This window comes from Typopeltis vanoorti, chromosome 9 (assembly GCF_054136105.1).
Source record: "Typopeltis vanoorti isolate ZY-2024b chromosome 9, IOZ_Tvanoo_1.0, whole genome shotgun sequence".
NCBI lineage: Eukaryota > Metazoa > Arthropoda > Arachnida > Uropygi > Thelyphonidae > Typopeltis > Typopeltis vanoorti.
Genome location: NC_143557.1, coordinates 64,106,685 through 64,125,998, shown reverse-complemented (window position 1 = coordinate 64,125,998; position 19,314 = coordinate 64,106,685). Strand labels below are relative to the sequence as shown.

At 37.3% G+C, this 19,314-nt stretch overlaps 1 protein-coding gene across 1 annotated transcript in view; it reads right to left on the bottom strand.

Annotated features, from left to right (window-relative positions):
- LOC150103096 (alpha-1,6-mannosyl-glycoprotein 4-beta-N-acetylglucosaminyltransferase-like) overlaps nt 1–19,314 on the bottom strand; it is a 127,589-nt gene that overhangs the window by 13,159 nt on the left and 95,116 nt on the right. The window contains exon 3 of the mRNA XM_090398090.1: nt 10,384–10,496. Within this exon, the coding sequence (XP_090254216.1) occupies nt 10,384–10,496 (113 nt within the window). The remainder of the gene's footprint in view (nt 1–10,383; nt 10,497–19,314) is intronic.

Here is a 19,314-nt window from a genome sequence, read left to right as displayed (position 1 = left end):
CATAAGGTTTATTTTATTTTTTTTGCCTTACCAACTACTACAAGCTTAAGCTGATATAAGCCATCAGCATTTGCATAAAATAAAACTGAAATTTTCCCCTTATTTAGCTTACGACCAGGGATGTTTATTTGCACCTGGGGTTTTTTCAGGAACAACACAATATATAAAAAAAAAAAAAAATTGTCTCATCAGCATTATAAAGCTGTGATAAAATGAGTCCCTCATTTTTAATGAGGTCATTTAGCTACTTTCTGAAAGGCTCAACTTGTTCATCTGCACCTATTGATTCACTATAGGTTCTTTTATTAACAATGCCATTCTTTCGTAAATGCCACAGTTCCATTACTCTCCTAAAATTTTAGTCCCATATGCTTAGCAAGCTTTTCAGCAGCTGACTTGAACTCAACACTTGACCACTGCTACAAACAACTTGTACACTGCTTTCTCTAGGTTTTTATCTTCAGTTACTTTCATGTTTTCTACTACCAACTGTAGAAGTAGTCTGAGAACAACCATCTACACTGTATTTTAATGCAAACACCTTAAATTTTTTTTTTTATTTTATTTTTGCAAATGTCTGAAATTGTTTGCTTTCTGACCTCTATAAATCTCGCACACACGTGCAACAGTTACACACACACCACCTTCAAGCTTCTTCTTCAGTTCTAATTTTTGTGTAATACTCAAGTTAGAATGTTTATGCTTTACTTCCTTATCTGGTGAAGCCATGACAGACAAATATTAAGTATTTATTATAAAATATGTCAAAATTGCAATTACATAAAATGCATAAACAACAGAATAGGACAAACTGCACCTGAAGACTGATAAGTGTTGATGCACACACCACTAATCACTACCCCTCTATCTCTATTAACCCCCCCTTCTCCCTCTTAGATGATGTAATACCCTAAGCTCAACACCAGATGTAAGATAATGCTGACTCATTGACCCAACGTTTTAGCATGATCTAAAAGGTTGGGTCTATTCGTGAATTAAAAAACAAGGTTCAAATTCCTTTAGGACAGGAATTTTTTGTCCATCAAATCTGTAGTCTGTTAAATCGAGGGTCTATTGTAATTAATAAAATCTTACCTGGCCTGGTTGGCTGAGTGGTTAGCACATCTGCTCTCCAGCCAAAAGGCTCTGGGTTCGAATCCTGCCGTGGGTATGGATGTTTGCGATTATCTGTGAAATTACTAGTGGTGGTTGTGGTAGGGATGGGATAATAGTACTGGAGCATCGCTGGAATAAATGTATTAGTCTTAAGGGAGATTATGTTGAAAAATTAATTTTGAAATTATAAATTCGTTTTTTCATTGTTAGGCCGAGAACTTTTCAGACCACCCTTGTATAATCAAATCAGCCAAGCAAATAAGAAAAGGGTGATTATTATGGCTGATTTTAATTATGGAAATATAGACTGGAAGTAAAAAAAATGAGTTTGAGTTTTTGAGGGACAACTATCTCAGACAGTTTGTAACATAGGGAGCATGAGAATTGAGGGTCTTGGATTTGATCATCTCATCAGAGGATGTAATTATAAATGAAGTGTCAAATCACCCTCCAGTTGGTGAGAGTCAGTGGCGCACTCAGGATTTAATCTTGGAGGGGGGGGCCCCCCCGAGTACTCAAGATTTAATCTTTTGGGGGAGGGGGCGATGAGTTGAGTAGACGATTTGAGAATACACTATGCATTGCATATGAGCTATGACTGAGCATCTGCAGTGATCGCCAATACATGATACTCGTGATATCCTCAGGCCCGGCTCGGGTAAACGAAGTAGCGCCTGAGCACTACTACTTTTGCTTTGCTTTCACAGCGGCCAGGATTCCCGAGTGCTATAGAGTATTCCCACTGTATATGATCACTAATTCATAAGTAGCATAGAAATAGAAGACACAACATAAATTTTTTTTTTTTAATTATTTTAATTAGGAACATATTTTTGGAAATTTTTCTAGTGTTTTTTCCTTTTCCTTTTTTTTTTGAGGGGGGAGGGGGGGGCAGGGCCCCTTGGCCCTCTCTCTGGGTGCACCAATGGTGAGAGTGACCATGAAGTGATTACCTGGGTGGTTGTCAGCAGTTTGAGGACCTCTGTGAGAAAAAGGTATATGTGGAACTACAAGGCTGGTGATTATGAGGAGCTCAGGAGAAAGCTTGCAGGTGTAGCATGGAATAAGGAATTGGCTGGAAAGGAGATCAATGCAGCTTGAGGATATTAAGAAGTGTCTAGTAGAAGCAAAGTCTAAATGTATTCCAAGAGTCAGCAGATTAAATAAGGTAGGTGTGAAATGGATAAATGAAAAGATTAAGCATGCAATACAGAGAAAAAAGCATTATAGAGGCAGCATAAGAGAAGTGGTAATAATCAATTACATCAGGATTACAAAGAATAGGCAAGGTGGATAATTTGGTTGGCAAGGGTAGCAAAAGTGAAGTATGAGCAGAAGTTAATTAATGAAGCCATAAAGAATCCTAGGGAGTTCTTTCGATATGTAGCCAAAAAAAAAAGGAAGGATGACATTGACTGGAGAAAATGGTATAAGAACAACTACTGTGGATGATATAGTGGAGATACTTAATGAGCAGTTCATAAAGGTTTGTGTAACATAATGGTGTAACGTTCTTGTGAATGTTACACCATTACATGGAGAGTTTGAGAGAAGTTGATGAGGAGGATTAAGTGACTGTAAGTGAGCAAGAAATATATAGGGAATTGAGAAAATATAATATTAATAAGGCTGAGGGACTTGGTAATATATACTTGGTATGGGTCTATATTACCAAGTATGGGTATTTACCTAGTATTACCTGGTATGGGTCTATATTACTCATTCTAAATATGAGTCTTGCACTGAGTCAAGTTCCAAAGGAGTGGAAGGAGGAGAAGCTTGTGTCACTTCATAATGGAGGTGATAGAACTCAAGAATCAAATTATAGGCCTATAAGTATCAGATGTTGCAGTTAAGGTCTTGGAGAAGCTGGTGAGAACCAGGATCAAGAATTGGGTCAACAACAATGGTATTATCTTTGATGAACAGCAATCTACTTATTACAATAAGGTGACAGCTTCATTGGACAAAGGAGAAGGATACAGAGTAGTATACTTAAATTTTGCAAACTTTTGATAGATTACTGCATGATAAGTTGATAGTCAAACTAGAGCAGATGGGGAGTTGGATATTAGATTAGTGCATTGGATCGGAGACTGACTATCTGATAAGTGTCAGCAAGTTGTGTATGGAGGAGCAATATCCTGGAAGAGGAAAGTCACTAGTAGTGTGCCTCAGGGGCCTGTTTTAGGGCCATTGTTGAAGATTTGGATGGGGATATTCAGTTGTTTGCAGATGGTGCAAAGTTGGGACAAACTATGAAGAGTAGAGAAGATGTGGCCTTAGAAGAAGACTTGAATAGATTGAGTGAATGGGTACAGGAATGGGGATGCCAGCTCAATGTTGCAAAACGCAATGTTTTAAAATTTGGGAAACAAAGATGGGATGTAGAATTTATGCTTGGTGGGGGATATACCATAGGAGGCAGAGGAAATAAGAGATATTGGTGTGATAGTGGATAAGGTACTGAAATTTAGGGAATGCACTACCAAAATTGTGAGGACAACACAACGAATTCTGGAAATGATGTGGAGGACACAGACTTGTAGAAGTAAGGAAATTCTTGTTCTATTGTATAAGGTTCTGATTAGGCCACACATTGACTACTGTGCACAGATTTGGTTTTCAAAAGGACAAAGAGATGTTGGAAAGGGTCCAGAGATGATTGACTAAAGTAGTTTCTGATCTCTGGAATGTTGAATATGCATTTTCATTCAGGCCCGCTGTCTTGCTGACAGCCAGAGTAGTGAAGTGGATGTATTCTAAATACATCCACTTCACTTAATTCTAATCTATCAACAATCTTTGGAAAAAAATTTGCTTTGCCAGAATGAAATACTCTAATAAAGGATGCTCTACTATATCAGTCACCTTAGTCTCATCTCGATTTTAATTTTTCACTCCTTACTATACTGGTCACCTTTCTCTTCTGAACTTTATATTCCTCACGCAACTGTTCACAACTTCACATGCTATACTTTTTTTCCATCTACAAATCTTTTTTTGATATCCTCAGTCATCCATTTTATCCAAATTATTTTTTTTTTATTCTCACTCAATGTAGACATTTAGCAATTGCTATTAACTAATGGTCATTAACTGGCTTCCATGCACTACAGATCTCTCATCATCATCAAATTCCTGACATGTATTCTCAAGAGGTGTACAGGATATGATAGTACTACATGAAAAACTTACATCACCACTAACTTGCTATCTACAATTTTCCTCCAAATAAATATATTACCTGTCAAGACCCCAACATTAGCAGATCTTATATTTCTGTCATCTAAGGCACATTTTACTGTATCGATCCACCTATATCTTAGTCTTTCTCTAGGTCTTTTCCTGCCAACCTGACAGAGAACAATTGTTTTGCTAATCTTTCCTCTCCTATTCTGTTTAAGTGACCACTACCTAAGATTAGCTCTGCTAACATATTCCTAGATACTAACAATGTCAAGTTCTTTCCCAATACCATATTAAAAACTTTTCCTAGTTTTTAATATGGCATTGCCATTGATGCCATCTATTCCAGATGGCATCAATGGCATTTAACCTAATCTTTCTCAGGACTCTCATATCTGTGGTCTCAAGTCTTTGGTCAAGTGTTTTATTTCTAACCCAGCTCTCAGATCCTTAAGTTAAAACTGGTTTGAACACTGTCTTGTATACAGCTAATTTAGTGTTTTGACTAATTTCTCTCTCTTGTTCCATATAAATTTATTCAGTAGACTTCCTACCATACCAGCTTTGGTGATTCTGTTGTCTATTTCTATATTTAATTTACCATCTTCACTAAAAATCATGCCTAAGTAGATGAAACGTTTTACTTTTTCTATAGGTTCTCCATTCACAAAGCAATTAATATTTTCAATGCTTCTGCCTATTTTCATTTCTTGTTATTGCTGACCTTCATACCATATCTATTACAACAGTTATTCAATTTAGTCAGGGAATCTTGCAGACTTGGACAGGATTTATTTAGAAGTATAACATCATCTGCATAAAGTAAAGAGCTGAGATTAACATTTACATTTCCAATTCAGGTTTAATACTACTTTCCTTCGTAATGTCATCCATATATATAATGAATAACAGAGGGGATAATGTACATCCTTGTCTGACACCAGATTTAACATTATTATTATTACTCCAAAACCTCATGGAGTCAAAGACTCATCTGGGAGGTCCTTTTATCACATGCACATCATCATACCATGCCTTGAACAAGTTCAAACTCCTTGCAGACACTACGCTCTCAGGCAAGGCATTCCAATCATTCACAACTCTGCACGAAAAAAACCTGCCCCTCACTCCCTTACTCACACCCTCTTTATACAGTTTCCAGGGATGACCTCTGGTTCTCCCTGGTTTTTCACTATTTTCTGTAGAACTTCTCCAGCAATGATCCTATAACAATCCCTTACCAACTTGTCTCTATCATATCTCCCCTCTTTCTCCTGTCCACCAGACTCTGCAAATTACATCTTCTCGATCTTTCCTCATACTCGACATTCCAGAGGTCAGAAACTACCTTAGTCAATCGCTTTTGGACCCTTTCCAACATCTCCTCATCCTTCTGAAAACTAGGTGACCAAATCTGGGCACAATAGTCCATGTGTGGCCTAATCAAAGCCTTATATAATGGAACATTAACATTAATGGAACAACAGAACATTAAACCATCTTCTTGCTTCATTCAGTTCTAACTGCTGACCTACAACTAATACTAATTTATCACACACTAATCTATCATCCAATCCCATTTGCTTCAGCTTAGTTATCAACTTGTGGTGTGGCAATCTATCAAAAAGCTTTTGCAAAATCTAAGTATACCACTTTATATGCATCTCCCTCATCTAATACATTCATTATCTTGTTATAGTACTTAAGCAAGTTGGTAAAACCCGACATCCCTTTAACAAACCCATGCTGACAAGCAGAAAGAATACCACTGTTATCAAGCCACTATTGTATCCTATCTCTCACCAACTTGTCTAATACTATAACTCCAGATATACAGATCGGCCCATAATTTATAACCCTACCACAACCTTTGTGAAGTGAAACAATTTACCTTCCTTCCACTCCTTTGGGACTTGTGCTGTTGCAATTTCATTAAACAAGCAGGCCAAGGATGATGCTGACTCCTTGCAACATTCCCTTTAAAACATGTGGTGATATATCATCAAGTCCTATTGCCTTATTGATATATACCTCTTGCTTGCTTACCATTGTCTTCCCTCATTACATTCCCTAAATTTGAACTTCTGATTTCAAACTGAGAATGAAACACTGTGACAAAATGCTCACTGAATACCTCAACTATGTCTTTTGCAGCAGTTACTAATTTCCCATTTGCATCCATTAATATCATTTTACCATAATCATTCTTCTTTCTTCTGGTTACATATTGAAATAACTCCCGAGATTTTTTTTTTGGACTGATTTGCTATTTTTTTTTTTTTTTTTTTTTGCCTCGTACTCTACTTTTGCTGTCCTTACCAACGGAGTCACTCTTCTGGCCTGCTCTTTATACTCTTTGTGCAACTGATTATTACCGTCGTTCATCTTGTACTGCCTCCAAAATTCCTTCTTTTTCTAGATTTCATGCTTAATCCCCTCATTCCGCCATTTGACACCCTACTTTAATCAGCCTTCAGATCTTTAGAATACATTCACACTGTTATTTCTTTGTCAGTTTTCAAGGAGCATTTATTTCCTTTCTGCTCAATCCATTCTATGGCTCCAAGCTGTCTCATAAGCATGTTATAATCACACACTTCTACATATATCCCTTCCTCACAAAAGTCTTCATCTCTCTTTTTTTGGTGGAGGGTTATTACAATGGATGCCTTATTATTGAAATTTTCCCTCAAACAACATTTAGGAAAATTAGTGGAGCAAAATGGATGATGTAAATGGCAAAACATGCTAAAATTGAATATATTAAAAGAAACTTGACATTATTAGTATTCAAGAATGTGAAATCAGAGTTAACCTAAAATGATATGGTTACTTAAACAGAATGTGAAAGGAAAGAGAACAAAAGAAGAGTGAGTTAGTTGATCTCATACAGAGGTAGCAGGGCTTTTCTCCTGGAAACTTGGGTTTTTCATCCTGCATACAGACAAAGCAGCCTTGAGAATACACACTACTTACAGGCAAAAATACTAGTCGTGGCGGTCGATGGCATTGGTGTAGATCATGATGATGATGATAGTGGCAAATTAAGTGGTGGAGATGGACAGTTATAGAGTAGGTGTCCTCCCTCTATGAGACTTTGGACTGCTTGTAGGTGTCACGTAATAATACTAATAATAATAGAAGTATTTAACACAAGGTCTAAGCTAGATAACTGGTAGGAGACTTTCACATAGCCATTTATGGAATATAGAAATCAATCAGAATGTCTGTCATAATGTCTAATCCTTATCTATTTGTGGTGGACTCCATTAGTAGATATACCTAGATACTGAATGAACAGGAATGGGCTGACAATCTGATATTTAGCCAACATAAATCATATTCTATATCCATAGTGAAGAATTTATGGAGACACGTCTCCATAAATTCAATAAATGTATACTCCATATATGTATTTAATATATCCACATATTTAATACATTTATGGAGTATCAATACTCCATAAATGTATTAAAGCAGTTACTTTACTTAACATTAAGCAAGTGACAATCATCGAAATCTGAACAAAGATGATGGATTAATTATTCCAAGAATGTGGAGGAATCATCTTCAACCCATATAGCAACTAGAACAACCCCAGGCAGAAGAAAATCTCAATACAAAAGGACTGTAGAAATTGTTTAATGTACTTCTGTTTTTTTTTTTTTTTTTTTTTACTAACCAGAGGTCAGGCTAGGCTAAATGATTAACAAACATTTAGATTCATTTTGCTTTTGTACAGTGCAGCGGCATGTAGCTTGTATACATGTATGTTTTCCTGATGATGACCTTAATACAGAGGTCGAAATGTCGATTGTTACTTGCTTAATGTAAAGTAAAGTAATTATTCTAACACGTGTGTTATGTCTCCATAAATTCTTAACTATGAATGCCGACCAGTGTGTGTGTGACCTTAAAAGAAAGAACATATTTTATATCGACTTAAACCAAAACAAGATGATGGTATAAAATTATAAAATATCACATGAACTGGGCACTGCTCGATTAAATAAATCCCCTTTCCCACTGTTTTCATCAGGGAAGCAAGGTGAACAGAAGAAAGTCAGCTAATAAATTTACCATCAGCAGGACTGAAGAGAGGCAGAATCAAAATAATAAGTATCAGTGAAAAATATGAGGAAATAACAGAAGATTTGAGAAGTATCATGTGTTACTGAAATGAAGACAAAAACAGTCAAGATTCTTCTAAATTATTATTAGATGACTTCTCCAGGGAGTCTAAAGACTCATTGAGGGAGGACACCTTCTCCACAACTCTCCATCTCCACCACTCAATCCACCAACTACAACGAACCGCAATTACAATCATCATCTACACCAACACCATCTACTGCCCACCACCACTACTAGTATTTTCACTGACAATCACAAACATCCATGCCCATAGCGGGATTCGAACCTGCAGCCTTTTGGCTGGAGAGCAGATATGCTAACCACTCAGCCAACCAGGCCAGATATTAAATAACAACTACCAGATGTTATAATCAGGCAATAATGATCAGGGAAGGGAAGAAGTATATATATTGTATTGAACATGAAAATAATGTTCTTGAATGGCAGGAAATTTCAAGTAGAGGGACATGGGTAAACATCAAAATGGAGTTCAAGACTTAGTGCTTATGATCCCACAGAAGAAAAAAGTACAGGTAAAGAAGTAAAGAATTTTTTGAGACATTGGAGATAAAAGTGACACAAAGAAGATTAGTCCTTGTTGAAGATCTGAACAGAAAGGTAGGAATTGAATATCAAACATACAGAAATATTTGGAGAAATTTAGAGAAAAGAGCAATGCTAATAATAATGATAATTATCTGCTGGATTTCTCTTCAGGAATGGATTGGTCATTACTAATTCATGTTCCAACATAAAGATGCACACTAATTTACATGATGAGAAGACAAGAAATAAGAAAATCTCAGTGACCATGTTATTGTTGATAATATCTTCTCACTAGTTTAAGACATGAGTATACTGAGGATTTGAAACAGGAAGTGATTATCAATTAGTTTTGCACACCATAAACATCATGTTGGGAGGGGGGGAGGAGTGCATAACAAAGTTATAAAAATGTTAAAGATACCAAGCAATTTTAAACCTGGTTTTATTCCATTTTTTCCAAGTAAGCAAACAGACAAAATGTCAAGTTTGCACCTGCAATTTATGCAAGACTAGCTGATCCCACAGGTAGTGCAAGACCAAGGCAACTCATGGTAAAGGTGGAGCAAGCTCTGATCACTAATCTTAATATTTACCCTTAATGCCAAAACACATCTCCAAGAAGGGGGATGCATGATGTTTTGTATTAAAGGCAAGGGGCCACTACCCAGACCGGTTTCGACCTTTATTGAGGTCTCATCAGTGGGAGCCAGGCTAGAAATACCAAGATTTAGTAATGCAGAGCTTGTGCGCAAACTTGACATTTTGTCTGTTTGCTTACTTGGAAAAAATGGAGTAAAACCAGGTTTAAAATTGCATGGTATCTTTAACATAACTATACCCAAGTTAAAAATACTTTCTACATCTATATCTCCTCCTGAGATTTTATTTAATAAGGTTATAACACCTTATGGTAACTTGTTTTGGTAAAATACTTACAAGCTCTGCATTACTAAATCTTGGTATTTCTAGCCTGGCTCCCACTGATGAGACCTCAATAAAGGTCGAAACTGGTCTGGGTAGTGGCCCCTTGCCTTTAATACAAAACATCATACATCCCCTTCTTGGAGATGTGTTTTGGCATTAAGGGTAAATATTAAGATTAGTGATCAGACTTGCTCCACCTTTACCACGAGTTGCCTTGGTCTTGCACTACCTGTGGGATCAGCTAGTCTTGCATAAATTGCAGGCGCAAACTTGACATTTTGTCTGTTTGCTTACTTGGAAAAAATGGAGTAAAACCAGGTTTAAAATTGCTTGGTATCTTTAACATAACTATACCCAAGTTAAAAATACTTTCTACTTCTAAAAGTTATAAAAAGAATCAAAGTCAAGCAGCTTTCAGATGTGAACTGTAGACTAAAATGTATAAACATTATTCAAGAAAAATGAAACGAATACCTGATTATCTGTTATATATGAAGTGGTTTCTTTAGAACATATACTGACAGCATGCCTGATGGCAACTTCACAAATATCTTCACTTGCAGACAAAAATTTTCTTTCTACATAACCTAAGACAGACAAAATCACAATAACTATTAACATTAAACAAATAAAACAATTATACTCAAATGGAAAGAAGCTTGTGACCAATCAGTGCTTTTATTTTAGTGGCTTGTACACGTGCAGTGGAGGGGATATTAACATCATTAGTAGGTTAGACATTATAAATTGTTATAATAGAGTATCATTTTATTAGAATACCAAGGTAACAAAGAGATGAGAAACTGCATTTATTATTATTATTATTACCCCAAGACCTCATGGAGTCAAAGACTCATCTGGGAGGTCCTTTTATCTCTCTCACACACACACACACACAGCTCATCATACCATACCTTCGACACATTCAAACTCCTTGCAGACACCACACTCTAAGGGAAGGGATTCGAATCATTTACAACTCTGCACGAAAAAACCTGCCTCTCACTCCCCTACTCACACCCTCTTTATACAGTTTACAGGGATGACCTCTAGTTCTCCCCCGATCTCCCACTATTTTCTGTAGAACTTCTCCAGCATTAATCCTATAACAACCCCTTACCAACTTTAGGTCTCTATCATATCTCCTCTCTTCCTCCTGTCCATTTGATGGAGTGAAAGCATATCCTGGAAAAGTGACCTAGTTTTTTCTATTGCTAAGCTCTGGTTTTAATAAAGGAAGTGAGAAGAAACTGATGCATGATATTAAAAGATCATCATCAAATTCCTGCCATGTACCCTCAAGGGGTGTACAGGATATGATAGTACTACATGAAAAAAATTACATCATTATTAATTTCCTATCTACAATTTTCCTGCAAATCAGTCTGTTACTTGTCGAGACTCCAACATTATCAGATCTTATATTTCTATCGTCTAAAGCACTTTGTACCATATCAATCCACCTATATCTTGGTCTTCCTCTGGGTTGTTTTGCTGCCAACATGGCAGAGAACACTTGTTTTGCTAATCTTTCCTCGCCCATTCTGTTTAAGTGACCATACCACCTGAGATTAGCTCTGCTAACACATTCCTGGATGCTGACAATGTCAAGTTCTTTCCTAATATCCTCGTTTTTAATATGATATTGCCATTGATGCCATCTGTTCACGCCTATAATCTTTCTCAGGACTCTCATATCTGTGGTCTCTAGTCAAGTGTTTTACTTCTGACCCAGCTCTCAGATCCATAAGTTAAAACTGGTTTGAACACTGTCTTGTATACAGCTAATTTAGTGTTCTGACTAATTTCTCTCTTATTCAATATGAATTTATTCAATTGACTTCCCACCATACCAGCTTTGCTGATTCTGTTGTCTATTTCTATATTTAATTTACCATCTTCAGTAAAAATCGTGCCTAAATAGCTGAAATGTTTTACTTGTTCCACAGGTTCTTCATTCACAACACAGTTGACATTTTCACTGATTCTGCCTATTTTCATTGTCTTTGTCTTTTTATTGCTGACCTTCATACCATATCTATTACAACAGCTATTCAATTTAGTCAGAGAATCTTGCACACTTGTAGCAGATTTATTTAGAAGTATAACATCGTCTGCATAAAGCAAAGAGCTGACATTAACATCTCTAATTTTGATATCATGTTTAATACCACTTTCCTTCATAATGTGATCCATATAGATAATGAATAACAGAGGGGATAATGTACATCCCTGTCTCACACCAGATTTAACATTAAACCATCTTCCAGTACTTCCTTCAATTCTAACTGCTGACTTACAACGCAAATAAAGACTAAGTATTGCTTGATATAATGCCCCATTGACACCATATAACTGCAGCGTATTGAATAGCTTCTCTCTTGGCACCTTGTCATATGCCTTTTCCAAATCGACAAAACTTAAATACAGATCTTTGTTACGTTCCCATGCTTTCTCGACTATTTGTCGCAGAGTGAAGATCTGATCCTGACAACCTCTATTTGGCCTGAATCCAGCTTGTTCTTCACCAAGCTTTTCTTCCACAATTCTTCTCAACCGTTTCTCAAGTATACTTGCATAGATCTTCCCAGGAACACTCAGTAGGGAAATACCTCTGTAATTCTCACGCAGTTTTATTTCCCCTTTTCATATATGGGTACTATGAGAGCTCTACTCCATCGGGAATTCGTCCCTCTGTCCAGACTTTCTGAACTATGCAGTGCAGCCACTGTAAGACTCTTATACCACCATACTTCAGCATTTCTGGTCGAATATCATCTACTCCTGCTGCCTTTCCACATTTCAAGCCTTTGATGGCTTTTTCTACTTCAAATATGGATATGTATTCCTGACTGCATGCCTGGTCAGTGTTTTTTTACCACTGTGCTGTCATCACTGCTTGTTTCATTTAGCAGTTTTTCAAAGTAATTACTCCATACGTCAAGGATATCTTTTTCTCCCGTTTTCATGTCACCTTTATAATCTCTAATTCCTTTTACAGCACTCTTTCCTCCATTCTTAAGCTTCTTCAACAAACTCCAGAATATTTTGCCACCTTCTTGATATTTATTTTCTATATTCTTGCCAAAGTCCTCACATGACTTTTGTTTAGCTAGTTTTACACAGTGTTTAGCATTCTTGCATTTGTCTCTATATTCTCTAAGAGCACAAGCTGACTTATTTGACAGGAATTTTGGTATGCTTTCTTCTTTTCCTTCACTGCCTCTTTAACTTCCTGTGTCCACCAGGGAGTTCTGATTTTTTTATCCTTACAGACAACCTCACCACATGCCTCTCTGGCAGAATCAATCAGTGTTTTCTTCAGAGTTTGCCAATGAATCTCCAAGGTTTGATTCCTGTTCTCAAACTCTTTCATTTTTTCTTCAATAATCTTTGTGTATGTTAGTCTACAGTTCACATCTGAGAGCTGCTCAACTTTTATTCTCTTTAAAACTTTCTTACATGTCATTCTTTTCAATATTAAATTCAATTTTATCCTGCTCAACACTAAATAGTGATCACTTCCAATTTCAAATCCTCTGTACACTCTGGAGTCCTGCACCAGGGAGAAAACATCACTATCAACAATAACATAGTCAATGAGACTTTTCTTATTCCTAGCCTCTTCTCTCCATGTGAATTTGTGCACATTTTTATGTTGGAACATGGTGTTAGTAATAACCAGTCCATGTCCTGAGCAGAAATCCAACTGATATTTGCCATTATTATTAGCTTTGCTCTTTTCTCCAAATTTTCCCAAAATATTTTTGTATGTCTCACAATCATTTCCTACTCTGCTATTTAGATCCCCAACAAGGACCAACTTTTCATTTTTCATTGTGTCAGTTGCTTTTTCTAAAGCCTCAAAAAACTCCTCAACTTCTACCTTAATAGAACCTTCTGTGGGACCATAGGCACAAATAAGTCTCATTGTCCAATTCCCCATTCTCATATTTGCCCACATTACTCTACTTGAGACTGACTGCCATTCAAGAAGATTAGCCTCGTATTTTGTGTTGAATACTATGGCTACTCCTTCTTTTCCTTGATTGTCATTGCCTGAATATAACATTATTAAAAGATAAGTGAGTAAATTAATTGGTCAAGAAGTTTAAATTTTAAAAAAATTAGCATTTACTTTGCACATGGGTCTCTAAGTATCAAAGCATCAAGTATCTCTAAGTACTTTAAGAATAAATACGTGGTAACAAATTAAACATTATTCAATATTATATAATAAATTATAAAAGCTGATGCCAAATCTACAAATTCTGTGCAATTTTTCCACTTTTTAATTGTTCCACTGCCACATCACTTATTAACTCCTTAGCTTTTTATTTTTTCTCACTACATTAATGATCACCTAATGCTCCTTTGTGCAAAAGAAATTTGCTGCTAACCTCCCTCCCTCATCATTTATGAAAAAATAATAATCTGAAGCAACAAAAATCTCATAACCAAGCTATAAAGAGAATGAACATTTGCTGTGAAGTTATGAATTCTGCAAAGGGAGAAATTCAAAGCTCAAAATTAATTTAGACCAGCCAGTGAAGGTTTTGAGTGCTGGTAAAACTGTAGCATTATGGTAGCAATTATCTTTTCATCATCATCATCAGACCTCCATGGAGTCAAGAGACGCACTGTGGAAATTCTCCCTCTCTCTCACCCATATGCAGATCATCATACCTTGACTTAAATGCATTTACTGTCTCTACACTCACTATGCAGGCAATACAATCCAATCATCCATCATTCTCCATGCAGAGAACTTGTTCCTCATCTTGTCCACGTCCTCCTTATACAGCTTCCAGGTATTGCCTCTTGTTCTCTCCCCCCCCCCCCCCGTCTCCAACTATTCTATGAAAAATCTCATCCACATGAATCTAGTAATTACCCTTACCAACTTATGTCTCGATCATGCCCACATCCTCTTCCTATCTACTAGGCTCTGCAATATGCATTCTTTCAATTTGTCCTCATGCTCCACATTCCAGAGATCTGAAAACGACCTAATCAGTTGTCTCTGAACTCTCCCCTACAACTCCTCATCCTTTTGAAAACCAGATGACCAAATCTGTGCACAGTAATCCATATGCGATTTGATCAAAGCCTTGTATAATGGGATCATAACATTCTTACTTCTACATGTTAGTACTCTCTACATCATTGCCATAACCTGCTGTGCTGTCCTCACAATTTCAGCAAAATGTCCTGAAATTTCAAATTCCCTATCCATCATCATCCCAGGATCTTTCATCTTCTTCACTTCCTCTAAGATACCCATACCAATCTTATACCTCACAAATTTTAAAATCTTATACTTTGCTACAATGAACTGTTATCTCTGCACACTTTTCCATCTCCCCCATCCCTTCCCACTGCTCTCAGCCAGCCTGGTTGGCCAAGTGGTCAGCATATTCGTTCTCCAGCCAAAAAGCTGTGGGTTTGAATCTTGCTGTGGGCATGGATGTTTGTGATTGTCTGTGAAAATACTAGTGGTGGTGGTTAGCAGATGGCATTGGTGTAGATTATGCGGTTCGCTGTAGTTGGTGGATTGAGTGGCAGATACAGAGAGTTGTAGAGTAGGTGCCCTCCCTCGATGAGTTTTTGGACTCCCTGGAGGTGTCAGGTAATAATGATGATAATGTTACATTCACAAGGATGGAATACCTTAATGGATTGCTCATTTACTTCACAAATTTTAAAATCTTACACTTTGCTACACTGAATTGTTATCTGTGCACACTTTTCCATCTCCCCCATATCAAAAAACACCATACGATTTCTTTTAGATTTCGCTTGCTAACTGCAGCTCTTAATGCATTTTTTCTACCTTTACCAAACAAGTCACCTTTGCTTGCTCTTTGTTTTCCTCATGTAACTGATTATTGCCACTTATCTTGTGCCATCTCCACAATGCCTTTTTCTTCCAGAATGCATGCTTCAATTCTTCAGTCGTCCATTTTACACCAACCTTATTTAATCACCTGACCTTTGGAATACACTCAGTCACTGCCTCTTCTACATAGTTGCAGAGTAGGGACCAAGTAGTATGGATTGATTCCTTCTCATCCAATTCCTCATTCCATGATATAGCTGTAAGCTGCCTCCTAAATTTGTCATAGTCATCCACCTTATAGATCCAAATATACTCATAACCCTTTCTCACAAAACTCTTGATATGGCTGGCCACCACCCAAGTGATTGCTTCGTGGTTACTTTCACCAATTGGATGAAGATTTGACTCTTCATTTACAATGCTATCTTCTAATGAGATAATCAAATCCAAGACTGTTGATCCTTGTGTACCCTCTACTGCATACTGTCTAAGATAGTTGATCCTCAAAAACTCAATTTTATTCTCTTCGGTTCCAGATGCCATCTCTGCATTTCAGTCCATATTACCATTATTGAAATTGCCCATCATCCTTTTCTTATTAGTCAGAACAATTTGCTTATACATTTCATTTTCATCATGCTCCACATTACCAGGTCTATAGCAACACCCTACTTTTCATTCTCTCTACCTCCACTTAAAATCATAGTGCTTCAAAACAACTGTCACTATTTGCTCCTTGCATCTCCATCTTAGATAGGCTCAACTCCTCTGCCATTATCAACAGCACTCTTCCCTTTCTGCCCTATCCATCTCCACAAAAAATTACCTATCCCTCCATCTCTATTCCTGTCAAAATGTCATCCTCATCCAATCATGTCTCACTTGTTCCAATTTTGGGTGAATGAACTTGATCAATGCTACAGTTTCATTCCCCCTATTTCAAATACTTCTGGCATTTGTAAACACACACACACACACACACTAGCTCATTTTGGTTCTATAGCAAGTCCCATTGATCTACTTCTTAGATATGACTCCTCCATACTTCTCCCCCCCCCCAGCCATTCCTCTCTATTATCATAGATATTTCTCTCCCCAGACTTACATGTTACCCCCCACATCCTTGACTATCTTAATCCTTTCTTACGTATTCACACGTCTACTCCAGAAACCATCATCTTCATCTATACTTCTCATAGAGCGTCTCGTCTCCCTGTCAACTCTATTTTACTGTCTGTCTTGCGTTCCTTCTCTCTCATTCTCTTCACTCATGCCGCTTACTTCTCCATTCACAAACTCTCCTACCCTATCCTACTCTTCCACAATACCTCTTGATTCCTCAGGTATTCCATTCACTTTAGTCATTACTTTTTTTTGCGGCAACAGTTTCTCCAGCTGAATTATACCAAATCCATTTAAATGTAGCTCATATATTTTATGCAATTCCATCTATCCCTCTCAAACACACATTCACGAAATGAACTTCTTTCTCCTCACACAACTCTGCTATCATACCATTCATAATCTTCGCTTGCCTTCTCAACTCATATCATACCTGGGCAACACACTGCGATATTTTTCAGATAACAGTCTTAGTCACTATTCTAATATGATAAAGCAATTCTCTATCATAGAATGTCTGAAATAAAGCTCTTCCATTTAATGAGCACTTCCAAATCTATCATTAAGTGCAGATATGATGGGCCAAGTAGTTAGTTGTCTGTTTTTCAACTACAGGTTCTGGGTTTAATGACCATTGCCTGAATGTCATTGTTGTTTTTGAATTCTAGAGTCAAAGCAACTAAGGCCATGAAGCTAGTGTATTATTATCTTTCAACTCTGTGTGTTCCTCTGGCTAGTTTGCCTGTTTTGCTGGATGAAAAATCCTGCCACCTCTGGATGAGACTAGCTAACTCACTTTCAACTGAAAAGGCTTTCATAAAGGCTCTTCATATTCTCGATGGGATCTTAATCTAGGTCTTTCAAACTAATGGGCACTTGATGCTGATTGACCTATAGAGACTATCATGAATGTAAGCAACAATGTTTAGGAAGGAAATGATTTTTAACATTAGGTGTGAGACCACTACCCTGCTTATATATAAGTTTGAAGTTTGGTATGAAGTTTGGAGATGCTCTTTTAAAAGCACCAAAAATGGTGCTTTTAAAAGAGCACCATTTTTGGTCTCCAAAACAGGGTTGTTATTATTATTATAATATGACACCTCCAGGGAGTCCAAAGACTCATCGAGGAAGAGTGTGCCAACAGCATCAAACGATTGAACTCCTTCCAACTACTCATCGTGCTCAAATTTGCTTAACTTTTTGTGAGCCATTAGTAGCAGAGGCTCTACCAATCGACCAACCTTTGCTCATTAGTCCACCCAGCAGTACTAATGTACTATAGGTGGACTAATAATGTGGGTGGGACCATTACAAAAAAAATTACATATTAGACAGTCAAAAAGTAATCAAAAGAAAAATAAATATCGTATAGCAAAATAATGTTTGATACTTATTCTTTAAAGTAGTTTACCTCTTATTCTGAAATAAGAGGTAAACCTTACTAATTAGTCAGTGAGAAAGGATACATAGAAACATTTTTTCAAGTATGAGCCTTTTAGAACAATGGGTCATGTGCCCTTTGGAAGAAACCTGATTCGGTCCTCGTCATGTCAAGAGAAATTTTTATTAATTTTTTTATTATTATTATTATTCAGGCCTCCAAGGAGTCAAAAGACTCATCGAGGGAGGTCCTTCCTAAGACAAAGTCTGTCAAGACTGATCGAGGGGGAGGCCCCCCCCTGAGAAACACAAAGTCTATCATACCACTCTTTAAACTCATTGACCGTTCTCGCTCCCACCACTCCATCAGGCAATGCATTCCACGGCTCAACCACCCTACACACAGAAACCACTCCTTACCCTCTTGCTCACAGTTTCCTTTCATAACTTCCAGGGATAGCCTCTTGTCATCACTCCTTCCCGCTGATCAACCAAGCGAAAGAACTCCCCAGTGTCAACCCGGTAACCACCTCTCAACAGTTTAAAAGTCTCAATCATATCACCTCTCCTTCTTCTATCCACCAAACTCTGCAGTCCACATTCTCTCAGCCGATCCTCATAACTATCCTTGTACAGTCCTGAAACCATTTTTGTATCCTATCCACAGTTAATTTATCCCCTTCAAATCCTGGGGACCAAATCTGAGAACAATAGTCCAAGTGTGGTCTGATCAGAGACTTATACAACGGAATGATAACCCTCTTATCTCTGCAGGTCAGTGTCCTTCTCATAATAGCAGCAATCCTCTGTGTTACCTTCACCACCTTTGCAATATGTCCCCTAAATTTCAGGTTTCTATCAATCATCCACCCCAGATCTCTTGTCTCCCGTACTTCCTCCAGTATAACTCCTCCCATAGAGTATGCAGCATCCCATCGATGTTTCCCAAACCTCAAGACCTTACATTTTGCTGCATTAAACTGACACCCCCATTCATTTGCCCATCGATCTAGCTTATTTAAATCCTCTTGCAGGGCTACCACATCTGCACTATTATTAAT